This window comes from Musa acuminata, chromosome BXJ3-8, assembly GCF_036884655.1.
Source record: "Musa acuminata AAA Group cultivar baxijiao chromosome BXJ3-8, Cavendish_Baxijiao_AAA, whole genome shotgun sequence".
In the NCBI taxonomy this organism is placed as follows: Eukaryota; Viridiplantae; Streptophyta; class Magnoliopsida; order Zingiberales; family Musaceae; genus Musa; species Musa acuminata.
In genome coordinates, this window is record NC_088356.1 from 49,730,300 (window position 1) to 49,751,047 (window position 20,748).

The 20,748-nt window shown below is 37.4% G+C and overlaps 3 protein-coding genes across 3 annotated transcripts; 2 read left to right on the forward strand and 1 right to left on the reverse strand.

The window, feature by feature from the left end:
- The first annotated feature begins 81 nt into the window (after positions 1 to 81).
- On the forward strand, positions 82 to 6,572 carry LOC135645738 (mitochondrial-processing peptidase subunit alpha-like). Its single transcript, XM_065164393.1, has 13 exons — positions 82 to 480; positions 1,138 to 1,404; positions 1,701 to 1,997; positions 2,110 to 2,277; positions 2,399 to 2,566; positions 2,648 to 2,728; positions 2,854 to 2,920; positions 4,199 to 4,296; positions 5,605 to 5,677; positions 5,776 to 5,846; positions 5,931 to 5,980; positions 6,081 to 6,193; positions 6,263 to 6,572. Exons 1-13 carry the CDS (start codon positions 445 to 447, stop codon positions 6,316 to 6,318), a joined length of 1,545 nt encoding a protein of 514 aa, XP_065020465.1. The 5' UTR covers positions 82 to 444; the 3' UTR covers positions 6,319 to 6,572.
- A 213-nt stretch (positions 6,573 to 6,785) lies between these two features.
- LOC135643975 (uncharacterized) lies at positions 6,786 to 14,605 on the reverse strand. The gene is made up of 5 exons (XM_065161302.1): positions 14,450 to 14,605; positions 11,556 to 12,426; positions 11,224 to 11,424; positions 8,954 to 9,149; positions 6,786 to 7,197 (listed from the first exon to the last, which is right to left on the reverse strand). The coding sequence occupies exons 2-5, from the start codon at positions 12,390 to 12,392 to the stop codon at positions 7,016 to 7,018; spliced, it is 1,416 nt and encodes a 471-aa protein (XP_065017374.1). The 5' UTR covers positions 12,393 to 12,426; positions 14,450 to 14,605; the 3' UTR covers positions 6,786 to 7,015.
- Positions 14,606 to 15,097: 492 nt separating this feature from the next.
- On the forward strand, positions 15,098 to 20,335 carry LOC135644547 (eukaryotic translation initiation factor 3 subunit K-like). Its single transcript, XM_065162214.1, has 8 exons — positions 15,098 to 15,358; positions 15,785 to 15,841; positions 15,923 to 15,973; positions 16,078 to 16,140; positions 16,749 to 16,799; positions 16,867 to 16,933; positions 18,780 to 18,862; positions 19,901 to 20,335. Exons 1-8 carry the CDS (start codon positions 15,251 to 15,253, stop codon positions 20,102 to 20,104), a joined length of 684 nt encoding a protein of 227 aa, XP_065018286.1. The 5' UTR covers positions 15,098 to 15,250; the 3' UTR covers positions 20,105 to 20,335.
- The last annotated feature ends 413 nt before the right edge of the window (positions 20,336 to 20,748 follow it).

Here is a 20,748-nt window from a genome sequence, read left to right on the forward strand (position 1 = left end):
TCTCATTAATTAGTTCAAGTTATAAATACTTTTTATGTTAATGTATACAATAAGTATATACGGAACGTTTTAGCACGTGCAGTGAAAAGATGAGTACAATCTCAGATTTAGGCACTCGTATACGAACCCGGAAGTGAACGCGAACGCAACCAACGTGTCCGTGCCCGCTCTCCTACACGAGCTCAAGACAACCGAGCGTGGTTCGTCCGCCTCGGCGATGACGACGCCGCCTCTACCAAAACCAGTTGGCACCGACGGATTGCATTCTCGAAAGCAAGTCGACGGTGGATCGTCATTGATCCGCGAAGCACTTGTTAGGGAAGTAATTTTCTCGACTGCTTTCGCTCGCTTCCCCCCCCCTAAAAAGCTTCCGCCTCCACAAAACCCTCGTGTCGTCACCGGGGTTGCGAAAGAGGGTTCTCTTTGGTTCGCTGCTCGGGAAAAATGTTTCGATTTTCGAAACGATTTCGTCTTGATAAGGTCGGTGTTTCTGTATCTTATGATCTTGATATCAAGTCCGTTCTTGTGGAGCTCATATCATCTCTTCTCGTTTCTTGTTTTTTTTTCGCTGTATTCCAAATCGTTTCTGCCTCGTGTTCTTCGTGTGGATGTTTTTGGCGAATTCGAAGACTATTCGGTCTTAATCTTCTGCGGTTCGGATTTTCTTGGTACCAAATGCTGCCCTAGACAGCGCTTTTGAGAGCCAAGAAAGCTAAAATGTTATAAACTAATTGAAGTAATGACGGTGATGAGTCTTTCAAGCAAGTTCTCTCCAGTGTAGAACTTGCTTGAAAGACTCAATCAGTGCCTCTCTGTATTGAGGTTCTCTCTGATAATTTTTCAGGGTCTTTAAGTTTTAAGAACTTCAATACAAAATATGATAATGTTTGAGATCTGGATCAATTGTGTAATGCACACAGATGCATAATTAATTTGTCTTTGCAAACAATAAGGTTATACAACATTGCTTCAGATGGAATCGATACTTCGATGCCGTTAACGATGAGCAATCAACTTCTTGCCTAAATTTTTGATTGACTTGGATATCTGTTTCCAAATGTCGAAGCAACATGGACACAGAAGTCCATTCCCTGTTGAAACTTATATATATTTGTTTTATGTTGGCTGTTATTGCAGCTTTTTAAGAATGGAGCAATCCGTAAGAGTGGCCTCACGGCCCTCACCTTGCATGATGGGACATCAGGCCATGGTGTTGCATCTCGATATCTATCTCATGAACCTCTCTCCTGTAGCGAAGACAGCTACACAAAGTGCATCCCTCCTCTTTTTCACCCCTTACCTGGGCTCAAGCTTCCTATCTGCCTCCCGGATTCTGCTGAACAAAATCCTACTAAGGTTACGACTCTTCCAAATGGTCTAAGGGTTGCCTCTGAGGATGCTCTGGTATGTTCGTATCTAGTTTTCATTAATTTACCTAATATTTTGCCACCATTACAACTGCATGACATCTTATGACCACATTTAACTGAAGATTGCTGCTATTGCCACTTATATAACTTAACATTGATATTGGCCTCTAGTTTTGCTATATGGAAACTTGATTCATCCACCAGTTAATACTATTGTGGTTTTCTATTGCGTAAGCTAATCTGTATACTTAAGTAACTTAATTATGGTATATGATAGAAAGATATAACTGTTTGCTGGATCTAGATTGTTCTAAATCTGCCTCATGACAGGGGCCTGCTGCTTGTGTAGGGATATACGTTGATTCTGGTTCTATATACGAGACTGAGGAATCCATTGGTGTTACACATCTTTTAGAAAGACTGGCTTTCAAGAGCACGAAACACCGTAGTCATTTACAAATTGTTCATGAAGTTGAGTCAACTGGAGGCAATGTAGGGGCATCAGCATCACGTGAACAGATGGGATACAGTTACGACACGCTAAAAGCCTACCTGCCTGCGGCTGTTGAGTTACTAATTGACTGTGTTAGGAACCCGGTATTTCTTGAGAGTGAGGTTCAAGAGCAGGTCAGTCATATATTTATGTTTTATATGCTATTAAGATCCAGTTTTTTTATGTTGGTTCTTTTGCAGAATAACATCGCTATCATTATTTAGATTCTATGATGTCATTGTACAGGTAAATAGAATCAAATGGGAAATTGGAGATATCACGAAAGATCCTCAACAATTTCTCTTGGACTCACTTCATCTTGCTGGTTTCTCTGGTGCTTTAGGGAAACCATTGATGGCCCCTGAGTCTGCTTTAGAAAGAATTAATGGGTCTAAGATTGGGAAGTTCTATCAAGTAAGAATTGTTCATTACATTCTGGGGTTTACATGATTGTGAAATCTGAATTTTTTATACAACAAAACAAATGCCAGACTTCTTGGAATTTGATGATTCAATGTTCTAAACCAATTTTCAGGAAAACTATACCGCTGATCGCATGGTTTTGGCCGCATTTGGAGTGGATCATGAACACTTGTTAGCTATTGCGGAACCTCTGTTGTATGACTTAGAGAGAGGGATTGCTATGGAGGTGCCAAAGTCTACTTATACTGGTGGTGATTTGAGGCATAAAATATATTCAGAGGTAAAAGTAGACATTCACTGAGATTAATTATTCTCTTTGTTGTGTCTACATTATCTATCTTATTTGCTTTCCTCCAAGTAGAAAACCCATGTGGCATTAGCTTTTGAAGTTCCAGGGGGCTGGCGGCATGAGAAAGATGCAACAGCCCTGACTGTTCTTCAGGTAAAGTTCTTGTTATCGATAAATAATCTTTTGACATTTATTCTTTAACTTGTAATTTTGATTCTTTCGGAACTTGAGAATTTTGTTGCCTTTTTCAAGTTGTATGAATATGAACCTTTTTACAGACTTTAATGGGTGGTGGAGGTTCGTTTTCTGCTGGAGGTCCTGGGAAAGGGATGCATTCTCGGCTTTGTGAGTCATTGAACTGCCTGTCATACATTTTTTTGTGCAACTTCCTTTGTGCATTTCTCGGCTATTAACATGGCTATCTTGCAAACTAACATTCTTCTACTTTTGGAAAATAGTAAGCTGAATTACTGATATGTACATGATTGTTTTTGATGTTATGATATTGACTATAATGGTAAAAAGTATTAGCTGTGACAGATAAAATTGTAAGGACACTTTTAATCTAAATTTAGAATTCTTAAATTATGAAGTTGACAATTCTAAATAATCTCGCAAGCAGCCTAGTGTACCTATTGTTGAATTTTTACACATCTTTCTGGTAAGGGATTACATAATAAAGTTGGTAGGAGATGAGAATTTGGGTTCATTTAGAAGATTAAAATCCTATATTGGATTCACTATATAACAAAATAAGATGTAGATGATGTTCCGGTTTAGTAGCTTAGTTAGTAAGGTCATCATCACCACGTGTAAACTGACTGGTTCCAATGCTTGATACTCTGCCTTAAAAAAATTGTGGGGATGGCAATCAAATGTAAGCTTGCCCTATTTGATTCCTGTCAAGGGCACCTGATTCCTCCTTAGGCTCAGCATGACTCTTGATCCTATTCCGACTCCTGATAGATCTTGAGTGTTGAAGAGAATTGTGACACCGTCTCGATCCTGTTCGACCTTTTAAATGGAGTCAGGGCAAGGGCCTTCAAATGGGGTTGCTTAGGTGAACTTCTCAGTTGAGGCACTGGGCAGAATTGAATCTGTCCATTTAACTAACCTATTTCCTTTGGGATTTAACCTCCTCTCAGTGTAGGTCTCTATTCTCTTTTCTTGCAATGCTACCTTCTCATATCTTCCCTCTTTCTGCCCCTTTCCCATTCTTTCACCCCTCTCTCTTTGCAAGTGTTTTGCTGCTATCGCCACTCCTCTTTGCAAGTGTTTTGCCGCTATCGCCACTCCTCTTTGCAAGTGTTTTGCTGCTATCGCCACTCCATCTTCCCTTTTGTTTACCCTCCCTCTTCTCTCTTCTCTCTGCATCCGTCACCCCAAAAGTTATCGAAGGTGATTAAAGAGATTCCAGGATCACTTGTCTTAGTGGATCATATGAAAGCGTTTGTCGCATTAGAAGCAGGTGCTTGTGTTTTCTTATATTAAAGTAATGCTAGGACATTCGCATGTAAGAAGTATCATAATGTGTTGGGTGTTACCGAACACATGGTGCATGTCATATAGAATTTGATTCATGGATACTGTGATTGATGCACTGTTCATCTGTGATTGATGCAGATCTTCGGGTGCTAAATAAATACCAAGAAGTGCAGTCCTTTTTGGCTTTTAGCAGCATATGTAATGACACTGGCTTATTTGGCATCCACTCGATTACAGTAAGCTCTTATTTCATCATCTTCAACTTTCTATTGTTTGAAATCGAGAATTTTAAGGTTTACATGTATCATCTTTTGCTAGTTGCTTATTTTGATGGCTCAGGTTTTGGTTTCTTCACTCAACTTCTTTTGGGATGAGACAATGTGCAAATTATTGCTGATGAAAGAGGGTACTTGTTAGATATATATATACACACACACACACACACACACACACATAAGAAGAAACTGTATAAAATTTAAAATAGTTTAGGTAGATCTTGTTATCAGGATCTTCTATATTCTTAGTGCCAATAAAATATGATGTACTTCGTATGAAAAATCCAGTTTTAGATGTCCTCTCTTCAGCACCCATTTTCAAACTCATGTTAAAGTCAAACCTAAAGTAATAAGGCATTAAATATGTAGGGCTGAACAATGGGAATAAATTACAACATCTTTTCAGTGACGGTCCTTACAAAATGTTTCTCATTTGATTTCTTTAGTTCTTTTTATTCAAAGACAAAAATGGCCATAAACGCTTCAGGCTGTGGAAATGATGGGGATGGTTGTTAGGGTAAGGAGATGGACTGTAATTTGCACAAATACAGTTTCTAAAATTGCAAGTTGCCTAATCAAATTTGCCCAACAGTACTGGTGGCTGATGTCAGTTCCTAACTGCTTGTAATTACTTTTTTTTTTTTTCTTATAAGATGATCTGTAGGGGTTTTATGGATTATTTTTTAAATTAGATTGAAGAATGCATCATATAAAACTCATAGTAGCTATAGATGTCAATATCTGAAAATAGGGCTTGATCCTGCATGGTTGATGTCAGTTTTGGTGTTTGTTGTATAAGATCTCTATTACCTGAAATGATTTGGTTGACTTTAACACCAACTCATTATTACTTCTTTTTTTTTTATTGTGGAGCTGCCAAATGCTTGATATGCCCTTTGTCCACTTGCTGAAACAAGGTATATTAAAATCAGATTTTGGTGTCAAAAATTTTGATTCGTGTAAGCTTGAATTTCACCTTGAGAATGGAAATAGCATGATGGTTGCATATATTCAATCGAAGCTTTCTTCTCATATATTAGATACAATCGAATGCTATTGACTAGAGGACTTCCTATGATGTGTTGATAAATGTCGATTATTGACTTGTCTTGTGTTACCAGTCCTAGTGTTGTTTGAGCGACCTCGTCCATGTTCTAGTGAATCCCACCTGTCTGATGTATTTGTCTGCAACAATATTCAAATACTTAATTCTATCTTTTTTACTTGTTGGTTTTGTGGAAACTCATTTATTTTTTTAAACTAATGCAGGGATCTGATTTTGTGTCCAAGGCAGTTGATGTTGCAGTTAATGAGTTGCATGCAATTGCTACCCCAGGCCAGGGTAATCAATCATCTTGGAACTCTTCTTTTTTTTTGGGTTTAATTCAGATGCTGGTAATTCATTACGTGTCATCCTTCTGTTTAAACATGTTTTTTTAGTGACTGAGCTTGAACTTCACCGAGCCAAAAATGCAACAAGATTAGCTATATTGTTGAATCTGGAATCCAGGGTAAATGAAAATATTTTCTTTTGCAAAATTTTCTAATGTTTGGTTTTCTCAAGGCCAATTTAAGTTTGCCTCTTTGCTTATTAGGCAATCGCAGCCGAGGATATTGGGAGGCAAATGCTGACATATGGATGCCGGTAAGTTAGTAAAAATACAACCTCAAAGGAGTGCCTTAGTTAATGAGTTTCATTTTTTTTTCTTTTTTAATATTGATTGTTGTGATATATTGCTTTTAAGGAAACCTGTGGATTATTTTCTACGATGCTTGGATGAGTTGACTCTTGATGATCTCACCATCTTGGCACAAAAGATGTTGTCGTCACCTCTTACGATGGCATCATGGGGCGATGGTCGGTTCATTTATTTCTCATGCACAGTCTTTATATTAATTCAGTAACTACACCCGTCGTCTTCTGCAGTCGATCGTGTTCCAAGCTATGCTTCTGTTGCCCAGCGATTTCAGGCATCCATCTAATTCCAAGTCATCTCTGCTCCGAGATATTTAATGGAAATTGATTTGGCCGAGAGGATGATCTCTTTCTATATATTGGCTCAGTCAGCAGTACATTTGTTGAGTACAACCCAAAGAGAGAGTGAAGAACCGCAGCACAAGATGATGTTTCTTCTACCTTCCTGTCGGTGGAGTTGTGAACATAAATGCTAAATATTTGATCTGATTCAGAACAAATTGTGAAATGATCTTAGATGAATTTAAGCACTTTTGCAACATAGCGACCAATGAAATCCATGCAAAGTATATATTGGATATTGGTTTTATTTTATATTGAACAAATCGACAATTAAAAAAGAAAACAACTCTATTTTGATCAAAAAGAAAACACCATCAAAACAAACAAATCATAGGAGAGATTAATTACCAAGTCAATAATTCTTCAAAATTTGATGAAGCATCTTTCAGATTAAATTGCAACCCACAATCGGTTAAACCAACATTCTCTTTATTCACTACCTCTCATTGTATATAAAATGTGTCAAGCGACTCTACAATATGCACAATTTTAATCTGTAAACTATACCGAGAGCAAGCAATGGTTTTCATGCTCTCTTATCCTCCAATAAGATGATAAGGTGAGAGACCATATAAAGCTAGTGGTAGAGGGAAACTATACATAATGTACACATATGAGATCCCCCACCCAACGAAAAGCTAACTATGAAACCTTCGAGTATAGCTCATCCAGTGCCAAGTACAATGGCGCAGCAGCTTTTGGCCTCTCCACTGTCCCAAAAAGAATGTCACCAGTGGTCAAGTAAGGATCACCATAGAAGCGCAAGTTGGCGTCCATTCTTGTTGCTACGACATTCCCTTCCATCGAGACCCCAACAAAAGCACCTGTTGAGCAACAATTATGATTGTTTTCCCGCAATAATAGTTAAATTACAGGACAACTCTTCAATCATAAGCGAAATCATCATAACAGGCATTAAGGAATGCACCCAAATAATCCTTTCTACAGCTGTGCAGCAAGAGCAAACTTGCAAAGATAATAAGAAAAAAAGAAAGTAACTTGTGGAAATAGTCAGATAAATGTTTTAAAATACACCAATTCCTGATGAATTTGCAGATAACCAACCCATGGTAGATGTTACAAAAATGTATCTAAATCTGGCTGCATGGGAACTTTTCTGCCATTAGCTCTACTGGGGAGTATAGACCCCAAACATTCCTGAAAGTATCATGCCCTTCCACATGGTTCCAAAGTTTGTTTTGGTATTTATCTCCTGATCATGTAAACTCTTATTTAATATTACTCATCCATTATTCATTATGTAGTTACTGCCGTCATTCCACATGTCTAAATAAGCTTATAAAATTTTTCATCTTATACTTGCACAGTGACTACCAGCAAAACGAGATACACGTGACTTATTTCTGTGTGATACTCTACTCGTCCATCTCAACATCATCACTGACGCAGCTAGAAATGTCTTTCTAGATATACAATTCATAGTCATCCAACACATAAAACATGACCCTTTTTCAGAAAAAAATATCTCAAAATAAATCCATTATACATTGTAAAGATGGGTACACACTCATGAGGACATGAAACACATTTGATGTGAATAACAGTCATTATGAACCTATTATTTCATAATTCTATTCTTATCTATAAATTCAACTTGTTCCTTCACATATTTTAAAGCATCAAACAGTTTGATCACTAAATGATCACCTTCCTGTATGGCAACTAATCACCTCCCAATTAACTAGATTCATGGTATCAAGAAATTGTCAACTAAATTGATCATGCATGTATATGATTATCATGAACTTACTGTGCTGTTATTTTATCCTAGGATACAAAGTTGATTTATGATCATCTTTGTTTGTTCTTTAATTAAACAATTAATTTCTTAGACTCATGGTGACATCGAATAAATTTACAATGAAAGAAAATCATGGATACAATAAATATACTCAGACAAACAGATTTTTCATTATTTACTATTTATATGATAAACGTATAATGATCCATTTGGCTTGAGCATGTAGCCAGTGATTGTCTTACTGTCATATAACATACTAGATTCAGCTCTCCATTCAAATCATCTCTTTCTAGCATGGATGTGTTGATTTTGCTTCATTTTATCAGCAGTCAGGGTTGTAATGCATTTAAAAATTATACCATGACAAGCAATATTTGGTTGCTGATCATTTGAGGATGCATTGCATTTACAAGTGAAACTTTTTTTCAGGTAAAATACCAACTCATATTACATAGGCCTGAAAACCACCGAATTTGATGGCATGTCTGTAGGTAGCTTGCAGGTATCAGTTGTAGGTCAGGACATGGAAATACAACCCCAATTTTTCTTATGGTCCCAATTGCAAGCAACCAAACATGCCTTATGTAACAGGTCATCACTTGATTTAGTATAACTGAATTTACACTCAATAGTCCATATTAGTCTTGATTGAAATTCTTAGTTTCCATAGTCTGTCGTCAATCAAAACAATGTCATTAGTTAACAGTGATACTATACGTTATTGAATTGTGTTCCAAATGGACAAAATATCCATAGATTCTATGACTATTTAGTGACTCAAAGTTCGTCCGTCATGCAACGCTAAGAAAATGACTAACCTTTGCTACAGCTGTATGTATAACAAATGCCAGACCCTTTAGCACCAGCTCGGAGATCTGCTTCAAACACTCTGCCAACTGGTCCTGCAGCAGCACTGATACCCGCACCAAATGAAATATGCATATGGCTGCTAAATGCCTTGACAACTTTAGAGCCATGCAGCACAATGATGAAATCCATCAGTTCGCCTCCAATCTGTGTAACAGAAGGAAAGGATCAAATTACAAGAACAATATTTGGGTGTAGAAGAAGACCTTGGGTACCTAGACCAAGCAAAACAATCAAAAGTCAGTGGCATTTTAGCCTATGAAGTCTGCTTGATGAAATAAGTTAATGGAAGTGCTTGGGTACCCAGGTCAAGCATAAGAATCAAAAGTGCATTAGTATCATTTTAGCCTATGAAGTCAGATTAATCCAATAAGCTAAAGGCATGTTCTCATTAAGTCAAAGCACTATGACCATAGCATGGAAGTGGGGAAACAGATATCAATTAGTTTGCCAGAAGTTACATAGACAGTAGACTATCATCTCACCGAGTTTAATTGATGATTTGATAGTTTGGATGATACAAGAATATTAAAATTCATTTTTTCCTCAAAATGTGATTAAGCAACACAGGTCAAACTATGATTTATCCCAATAAAGCAATCATAAATATTGTATTAAAATGGAAGTATGTAATGTATCACACATCAATAATTCTAACTTGCATATTATGGCCAGCAATGCAGAACACTCATTTCCTTGTGACCAACATATACGAGTGAATATCTTGAACCATTTGGAAGATTAAGAAAAATCCAGACTTGTTCTGTTACATGATCCCTCTGTTCCTATTTATATTAAAATGGATTTCTCGCCATGTGGAATCTGGAGATTTACCTCCAGTACTAGGATAAGCACACCCAAGTGCATGAACTTCTATGTATGCACATGCATCATAACATGATAACACCACTGCAGGAAAATTGAACAGTCACGTCTCTTTTAATTGTAGAGAAAAAAAGAACATGAAACTAAATACCCCGATAGAAGGATTGTAGATCTTATTAGGCAAATCACAAGACACCAACATTGGAAGCTGCATCAGCACGGGCCACCAAAAGTTTCAGTAGCATCCATAGTGATGTGATTATCAGAATCAAAGAAGATAATACATCAAAGAAGATAATACATTCATACACATTCAAAATTCCATGGTCATGACAGAAATTGAAGTGAAAGGAATTGGGCAAAAATTCCATTGACAACTAGTTACTACTATTGCTCCATTCAATTCTATAAAAGATTGCTTCCATTAGTAAATTAGTTTTCCAATGCTTGAATGGTGGCAATAAATTTTTCGCAAATTTTAGAAAAACTTAACCTTCCATTTCCTTTGTAATAAAATTTTGTATCCCTTCTTTCTAGTTCATTTTTGTCCACTTTTCTCCAAAAAAGTCTAGCTATTAGCATTTCCTATGTTCTACACCTTAGTAAAGAAAATTTATTATTATTATTTTTTTCTGTGAGAACCGTTTGGTGGACCTTTTAAGCACCAGTTTGGATTTTTTGTTAAAGAAAGCTTGGTCTAAAATTGGATACAAACTTGGACCAAACACATACCTAGAGGAAAGGCCATTGGCAACAACAGCAGTGCAAAAAAAAGTGTCAGATGCACACAGACTAAACTAGCACATGGTGAAGCTTTTCTCTTCCATTAGAATACATGAATGCAGTATCACAATGGTAAATCCTTATAAAAGACCAGGTTTGCCCTTAGAGAAAAAGTTCATTACTATGACATCACAAGCATTGAAACTAAATTATGGTTATTCTTTCCTATGTTTTATCACTTCTTTCTTCTTCTGGGAAGATAGTCACTAAGATATTTATAATTCAGATGGTGTATGTAGTGGAGTTCCATTATTTTGATCAAATTTTTGCACAAGATGGGAACAGGTCTCCAGCTTCTGCAATCCATGTCACAAAAATCATTTACATTCCAGATACCCTAAGCACTTCAGTCTTCTCTATAGCACTATTTTATTGTCATAAACCACATACATATTTTATTACCCTTCAAGTTGTTTCTAAAATTCAACCATCTTCATTCCTCCTAAAACCACCTTATAAGTCATCATTTATTACAATCTATCTTTCCGAAAACTTCAACTGATGCAATTATGTTAATCATAAGAATCCAAAGTAATAATGCTGGTAAACAGTCATGAAACACTGCATGTTAGTATCATGAAAGTGAAGGGGAGCACCAATATATAAGTTTTACCTGAGCTCCCCATCCTAAACCAACAGATAGAATGGCAGATGGTGCAGACCATGATCCATCGACCCTTCGTGAAATTACAAGACCAGAACCAACCTTGTAAGTAAGAAGCGCACCAACTTTAACTACTGTTAGTATGGCAAGCCCTTTTGCTCCTCTAAGGACAGACCATGGAATAGATTTCTCAGGATTTAATCTAGCAACCTGCATATTGTAAAAGTTGTGAACTTATTAGAAGTCACTTGATATTTGAAAACCAAAAAGATCCTCATATAAGTTAAAAGATCTCCAATTTGCATTAAAAGAGATCACACAGACATTATAGAAAATTGTACCTGGCAATAACTTCTCAAAGTATTTGTGGCCTTGTATATTTCATATTCCATGGAGAGGCCCACAGGCAAATTTAACCACCCTCTCATGCATGTCCAGTCAGTAACATCATGTTTAGCTGACTGCACAGCATTGCTATTTGAGTTAATCAATATGCTCTGTAAAGAATCAAGCTTGTCATAGCAAGTATCACAGACTCTCTGAGGATTTCGCTCCTGGAATTTGACTGGTAACAAGCATCTTCCTTTTGTACAGTCTCTGCAGAAGATACCACCACAAAATCGACAGTGATGCCTTCCACGAGTAATTGCTGTGAAAGGGGAATTGCATTGCATGCAGACTTTAGAATAACTATCTGGAAGCCACTCAGGAGGCTCTGCTGCAAGTATCTCTTTATATGCACTATAGTTAACAGATTCTACCCCAAGTAGAGGTGGCGCACTTGGCATACAAACTGATGGACACAAAAAACTATCTCCATTCAGTTCAGAACTCAAAAATGATATATCTAAGCTGGAATTTAGCTGTGATTGAATAGCACCATCAACAAGGTTCCGACTCGTAACCATTGCAGATAACCCACTCAAAACATTCTTCAAGTTTCCTTTATGATTGGCTCCATTTTGACTTATAAAGCAAGGTTCCTGAGTTGAATTGTTGTCAGGAAAGTCAGGCTTTGATGATGGTTGACATAGATAATCTTGTCTAGACCCTCTTGGGCTTGATAATGAACCGCTGTGGTGGTCAACCAAGAAATCAGCTCGCTCTCTATCATCATGATTTGCTGTGTCTAGCTTAGAGAGTGATGAGTACGTAGTTATTTCTTCAGATGTCACCATGATTCATTCAGGAGTTGAAACTTGTGAGCTTTTCCTGAAACAGTGTGCTTTCAGATTTGAGATTATAATCATAAAAGGTAAATTCTTTTGCAAACAGGACATAGCAATTAACCAAAACATTTCATTAGCATTTCCATCATCCTGCATCAAGACTATCTTAAAGAGCTATTTGGTACTTACAATAAGAGAAGTCCAACCATCAAGCAAATGAAAGCCGAAAGTTAAAATTACTGTAAAAGGAACTTCAATGATCTTTATGCATTGACATTAGGTACAGGCAAAGATTTAAGATGTTTTTAATGATATATATATATATATATATATATATATATATATATATATATATATATATATGTGTGTGTGTGTGTGTGTGTGTGTGTGTGTGTGTGTGTGTGTGTGTGTGTGTGTGTGTTATTTTTGGATGTTGCCATTGACAAATAAAACACAAAACGTAGTGAGGCAACCTTTTCAGTAATCACTTATAATAGCATGCTACGAAAAGGAAACGCCTGAAATTTCTAGGATGAAGAGAAGAAATTCAATCTAGCATAGATGGATTAGCAAGAAGAAGAGTAACACTTGACAAGTAGTCACATCAGAAGCAAGGATATTGGAAAGTTCATGCTTGATAAAGATGAACTCCTAGAAGATCTGCTTGAAAAGACAATTTACTGTCCAAGCTATAATTCCAAGGCAATAGCAGATTTCATTACTTTCGGTATCAGAACAGGCCAAGTTCTATTCTTTGACTCTGTTGACTATATAAGGAGTTTGGAACTTTATATGTAGCAATTCAAATAGAACATAATAATTCAGCCAAATTAAGCCTGAGATATTATTAACTATCTAAAACTAGGTATAGATTTGCCACGAAATAAAGTATTCAACAATGCTTTCACTTCACTGAAGGATCTACGAGAGTTTATAACTTCAAGTTGTCAAGACACTGTCACCAAAATATAAAGATATTAACACTAAAATGACTACATCGATGCATGTTGAAATCAACAGGTGTTCGATCTCAAGATTCACAATTATATATATCGACACTGTACCAGCCAGGGTTCGAACTGGTACTATACCAGTGTACCAAAGTGTTGATATACTGGTACAGACCCAGCTTTAAAAAAAGCCTAAAAATGACTGAGAAACAAAGAAAAGAAACTGCCCGGAAAGCCTGTATGCAATGCAGCCTCTGTAATGGGTGATGCCAACTGTCTTGAGGGTGCCAAGTGATACTGATCCTGTAATGAGCTTACGGGGCAATACCAAACCTGTACCAAGCATAACAAGCAATGTGGATCCTGTACAGAGCTTACCAGGCAATATTGGCCCTGTACCATCTGATATGTACCATGCATAATATCCAGTTTACCATGGTTCATGTACAGATTACATGACGAACTGGTAAATACCACCCATACCGATACGGATCGGGTGGTATTGCAAACCTCTATATATCCCTTAAGAACATCAGTTCCTATCCTGACTATCTTTCCGGCTAACTAATTGCCAAAATTCATGGGAGACTCCATAATTACATCCATCAGAAAATAATTATTGGAACGTGTTCTTAAAAATGGATTAGCTAGTCCAAAAACTTTATCAGAGGTCTAGCTAGTCTTTGACGTACCTAAACCTATTCTTTAAGGTACTGTTTTTAATAACCATAATTGTAACGAAAGAACAAAGTATTTTGGCAGTCAACAGAATACTACCTAGCAATAGTTCTTCGAACATGTGGTTCTATGGATGATAGTAGGAACATCAAATTGTTTTACTTAATTTCTCAAACTCAATCCCACGCTTGGGAACGCGGTCGCAATATCAAGATCCAAGAATCAATCTGAACAGCAAGAAATGGAAATAGAAACCGCGAAACCTCCTGTTTCTTGATTTAACAATTTACAACGAAATCGAAAATACCAGAAATCTTGAATTAAAAGGGAAGAACGACGTTAACCCTAGAAATTTAGGGGAGAAACTCTACCAGAAAGAAGGGCAAAAGATTTTTTAGAAAGAAACCAGAAGAAGAACAGAGATCGGTCAGAACTCACCAATTGGATCGGATAACGAGAGGATGTCGGATCAATGCGATGGTCTGGAACAGGTTGAGGGAGAAACTCGATGGAATAGCTGTTGTTTAGCGAAGAAGGAAAGAAATCGATGGGTATACGAGCGAGCCAACTGTAATCATTTAAGACGTGACGATAACCACTTCAATTTCTCCTTGCTTAATGGCACGACTTTAATTACCACTTAACTAGCAAATAAAAACGTGGCGCTCATCCAGTGGCTAAAGAAGGTGGATTAGTGGCAATCGCCGCTTGTGCGCCGCATAGTTGATCCGTCTCTAGAGTCGTGTAGTAAAACAACCAAACCCATCACGGCACGTAACCGGCTTCATCAGATAACATGAGTAAGAATACGGATCTATGAGATTATTGGATCATCAAAACCACACTCAATTAATCTGACTGGTATTCGATCCTACCCGATTTAATTAAAGTTGACCATATTCAACACGCGGCCCAAATTAACCCGTCACCCACTGGCAGAGCCCAATTAATCTGCAGTAGAACAATCACAATTTAAAGTACAGGGGAATTTGACGACCAAGATTGCAGGGAAAACCGATGCTGCCTCTCTCACCCAAGGGTATAGATCATCCGATCAAGAGAAAATGGCAATCTTGAAGCAAATGTTCTTCTGCGGCCCGTCACTGACCTCGGTTCCAAGTCCCCGACCTTTACAGACATTTAGGGTTTCCCCCGCCTACCTTTTTCCCTTCTATTTCGTGCAAAGCTCGCATCCTGCTTTCCTTTCGCGTTCGATATTGCTAGGGTTTCAATCGCGTGATGGGGAGAGAGCAGCAGCAGGTCTCCTACACGGTGGAGCAACTTGTCAGTGTGAATCCATACAACCCCGATATCCTCACTGATCTCGAGAACTACGTCAACGAGCAGGTGATTCACTCCTGAAGCCGTTCTCTTTGATCTCCTTCTCGCCGCCATTTCCGCTTACCACTTGATTGGAAAGCCATGGCCAAGAACTCCTTCCTCACTGTTATCTGCGGGTTCCTCTTGGAATCGATTGAATCTGTCACGTTACCAGCATGGGTTGTTTGGAGGATGTTTGATGGGTTTCTTACAAGAAAACTAGGTTTGTGGTGTTGTGCGAGGAGGGGTAGAGGGAGATCTATGAAAAGTATATTAGAAACTGTAAGTAGTTAGAAGATTCGAGTTTTCTTACTTTTGCGTAGGAGTACTGTCCTAAACACAGCTCAATAGTCGGGCAAAATCCATGAAACCGACCCCGATAGTTGGGACATTATGGTTTGTTGTTGTATATTTTCTTCTACATCTTCTAATCATCGTTTGTTTATCTTGTAGGTTTCATCTCAAACATATAGTTTGGATGCAAACCTTTGCCTTCTTCGACTCTATCAGGTGTGGGTTTCAAGGCATTATTTGTATAACTTAGTGAAGAACATCATAAGTTTTTCTCCGCTGACTATTTTTTCATTTTAGTTTGAGCCAGGTCGAATGAGTATTCCAATTGTGGTTCAGATTTTGATCAAGGTCTGGCTTATTTAAGAAGTGAAAAGTAGAAAAGGCAATTGAATTTTGATGAACTTTCTTGATGTCTCATGAATTTTTATTATATTTGTTTCCTTGTCTTGCAGGCTCTTATGGCGATGCCAGCCTCAGACTTTAGCCTTTGTCTCTTCTTGATTCCTGAGCAAGTGGTATTTTAAATTTTTGTGCCCTTGACTTCACTCTGATATGTACTAATAATGGGCAATTTCAATGACAACTAAAATATCTTGATAGGAAGTATTAGCATATGGGAAGGATGTACTCATGAAAATATTGCAATTAATGGTTTGGAACTAGTCTAAATGCCATTAATAGTGTGTTTGGCAACTTCATTGATTAATTACATGGATATCCATCTGCACATCTTTTAGGAAAAAAAAATCTTGTGGTTGTTCTTCGTGCCAGATTTCTTGTTAACAATAAAAAAAATCATTATTTTGAAAAAGAACTACTTGGAAAACTCACTGGGCACATGGATTTAATCATAGAAAAAAGTTTTTAAAGTATTCTGTTCAATCCTATGCTATATTGCATAATAAACCACAAGAAGAAATACTAGAAAATTTGCAAATTAATGATGATTATTAAGTTGTTAGTCTCAACTGACCTGTGATTGTGCACTTTAAATTGTTTTCAAAACATCTCCCGATGAGCCTATTTGTAGATTTTGAGATTCCATATGTCACTGTTCATCCAGCTGTTTCTTTCAATGCACAGGTTTAGTTACATTTCTAACGTTATAATTTTTTGTTGTCAGCAAATGGAAGAGAAGTTCAAGACATTGATTGTTCTCTCTCACTATCTAGAAGTATGTCTTCCTTTTGCATGTGTTTCTATTGGCTGTTCGTATTCTGAGTTCATGAACACAATTGCAGACTGCGAGATTTCGTCAATTTTGGGATGAAGCAGCAAAGAGCCGCAGCATACTTGAAGTTGTTCCTGGTAAAAAGAATACTTGAACTTATGGGTTATTCTTAGGAGCTGACATTAGAACAGCATAACTACCATCTATAGTGCTCTTGGAACTTAGCATATTCTTTTTAGCCAATTTTATAGATTACAATGATAGCAATACTATGTAAGCATGTATATGACTTGGTGCATGTGCATATTTGATATTAGATGCTCCAAAGTTCCTTTTGTGGACCTTATATAATTGCTTGACTACCTATTAATGTATGTTTTACCAAATATGATAGCTTGGTTGGTCTGAGCAGAAGGGTTGTGGTAGCTCAGAGATGATTGTTTGGAGATGTAAGGACAAAATGGTTTCTGTCATTATGCATAACAACCAAATTTAGATTGCAATGAAGTGTCTTTAAATTGGAAGTTGTTGGGGAACAAATGGGCCATGGCTGGTGAGTCAACACGGCTAGGTCCACGGATCGATGTCGGGAGTTCTCTGTCGGCTGAGTCGGACACTGAGGTAGGTCGGGCCTTCACGACGGGGTGTTGGTCAGCGTTTCTTGGTTCGAGCGCCGTCTGCGTCGAGCTGCGTCTCTCCGTTCCCGAGATAGGTGATAGCTCGCCGTCGTTTACTGGATGGCAATTTCCAGGTGAGGTGCTCGTGGCTCATAGGTGACCGCTTCCCTGCAAAAAAAGGCCTTCGTCGGGTGATTCCCGACTTTGGCCTCTCCGACGAGCAAGTCAGTTGTGGGTGGTATTGTTTTTTTCTCCTCCCCTTTGGAGGCTGAGATAGAGGTCTTTATACTAGCGTGAGAGGGTCGGTCGTACGTGGATTGGCGTGGTGGACACAACACGACATTAGTACGGATTCCGGCTTGGTGTGCGGGGCGTTGCCGTCCTGGGATTGTCGGGACCAGGCATGTCGAATAGTGTCTTGGGGTACGAGTTTTGACGTGACGTGTGGCATCAGCTGTGACGTATCCGCGGGGCAAAACATGCCTTATCAGAAGTGATCTTTAATCTAGAAAGATACTGTTGTTCTGAATGTGCTACTTACTCCCTGTTTTGATGAATCTGTGATGAGGAAGATAATAACTATGGTAGAGATTAGAAGAAAAATATTAGACCTTTCCATCAATTTTTCATAATACTGGGTACTTCTTTGAAGACAATACTGAAGCTCAACAAGATCAAATGAGGGTTTTTGGTGCCAACTCTCCCTTCATGGCAGGGATTAATTTAGCTTCTATTAAGTTTCATTTGGATCAATTAGGAAAAGTTTAGGACGTGTATAATATGCATAAGGCAATTCCTTTTTGGGAAGAAAGGCTGTATCTTTACAGATCGACGGAAGAGGAGAAGAAGACAACAGGAATCATGATATTTTTACTTTCAAGCTATGTTCTTATGGTCACCAATATTGTAATTTAATAAAGAAATTAAGAAAAGAAAAGGTCACCCATATTGTGATTGTTGGAGTATGGAATATACCAATTGGACCCCGTATTCATTCAGCTGGATATCTGACATCAATCACCTTTTCTGGTTCTTTTATATTATAATCTTTCTTATAAGCTTGTCGATGGGAAAAAAAGAGAAAGAAAAGGTCATCTTTGTTGAAAATTTTGGTGTATAAATAGATATGCCACTTGGAGAATGTAGCCAAACAGTTAAGACTCCTGACAACAAGCACCTTTTCTGTTTCTTTTAAATTTTATGCTTTCCTAAAAGCTTTCCATGGCCGGAAAAAAGGGAATGTTGAATGCTTCTTTTTTCAGTCCCATTTTCTTCTTGATACATGTATGCATGTTATACATTTTGAATTTGTACTTGTAGGCAGTAGATTGGTCAGTTTTTGTGGCTTATGACTTATTTGATGCAGGTTTTGAACAAGCTATCCAAGCTTATGCAATTCATGTTCTCTCGTTGACTTACCAGAAAGTGCCAAGGCCTGTACTTGCCGAGGTAATGTTGCTTTATTTTTCCTTTTTTATCTGTATGTTCCTGATTGTGGTTCGAATGCAGTGTATAATGTTAAAATATCAGTTCCTTTTTACCCAAAATGAGGCACAATTTGCTGTATGATGATTGCTAATTTTGTTAGTTTATTCAGAGTTTAATTCATGGTAATCACAAGTTTTTGCTTCTCTGATCTTGTGGCATCAAGTTTTGCCTCTGGCATAATTTTATCACACACAAGAATTAACATGTTACTGATCATTTATGTAATAACTTCTGGTCGGTGCAAGGGCTTTTTCAGCTGTTACATTTTGCTGCATAAATGTGGGTTGTAATGTGATCCTGATGTTGATATTTCATAAGCCGATACTAGTTTCATTTATTTAGCTTTGATAAACACGTCCTGAAGTCTATTTCTCTCCAATATTTATATATACACATGTATAAATACCAGTTAAAATAACAAAAGCCACCTGGTTCTGATATGAAGTCGTTTACTACACACATTTCTAATTTTTGTTTTATTTTCTGTTCTAGTCCCCGGGTTATGCTGGTTCAAGAGTGCATGCTTCTTGCACCATGTAATGAGGCATCTACTCTGTCCACCCACTAAGTAATGTAATGTTCTTGATGCCACTATTATGTTTATTACCTTTAAGAATAGTCAATATTTGGTCACCCTTTTTTTTTTTTGCAATATATGGATGGATATCCCAATCTGGTGCCAATTGGCTATCTTTCATGTTACATGGTCGACAGTATAAGTCAGTAGGCACATCAGTGGTTAGAATATGACATATCGATTGATGCACATGTGTAAGACATTTTACCCTTTATTGAGAGACTGATTAACTTGCAGAGATTGTTTAGTTCAAAAGTTTGAACCTTTTTTTTTTTTCTCCATTTGTAAGAAGTCTGGGCTACTCTTCATGCAGTGGCCTCAAGATGAAACACCATGGGTGCTCAGAAGGAATATAGTTGCTTAAGCTCACTGCCCACTTTTCTTTTTCCCTCATTCCATGTTATGTTGTAATGCTTGGACAGGCCATCAACATCGAAGGTCTTTCCCTAGACAAGTTTATCGAACATCATGTGGCCAACAGTGGCTGGGTCCTCGAGAAGAGTCATGGCCGCTCACAGTTGATTGTCCTTCCTCGCAACGAGTTCAACCACCCGGAGCTGAAGAAGCACACGGCAGAAGGCGTGCCATTTGAGCATGTTACCCGCATCTTCCCCATGCTTAGCTGAATTTGTTCTTGAGACCACATCGTGGCATTACTCTTTAAGTACTGGAATCCTGTCATTGGAGGGTTTGCCTACATTAGTTATGATTCCTTGGTGGCCTTGATTAAACTTGTAACAGAACCGATCTGTTTCATTTTCTTTTACGGCTAAAGCTGTTTATTTTGGCCATAATTTGTAAGTATACAAGTTTCTTTGAGATGCTTTTTGAAATACAGTGCCCCAGCTCATTGATTATTTGATTTGTATTTCTTTGAGATCATGACAGATATGGATGATGCTAATATCGTGGATGCATTTATTCATTAGAAGTGTTATGAATCAAAAATCAAAATTAACATATCTGACGATATGTTTCATAACCGTAATTATATGGCTCAGACCAGATTAAAAAAAAATGAAATATTATTTTCTCCTCTTTTTCTTTTCTCATCTCTAATATTATTTTCTCTCACCGTTATTCTTTTTTCGTCTCACTGTTATTCTCTTTTTTATCGTCGTCCAGCTCTTAAGAATTTACAATTTACTATATATGATCAAGGGGTGTTTTTTTATTTATTCATTACAGACATGTTTTTATAATGGTTTATAATTTATTAATTATTTTTTATCTATATATATATATATATATTATTTTTTAACACAATATA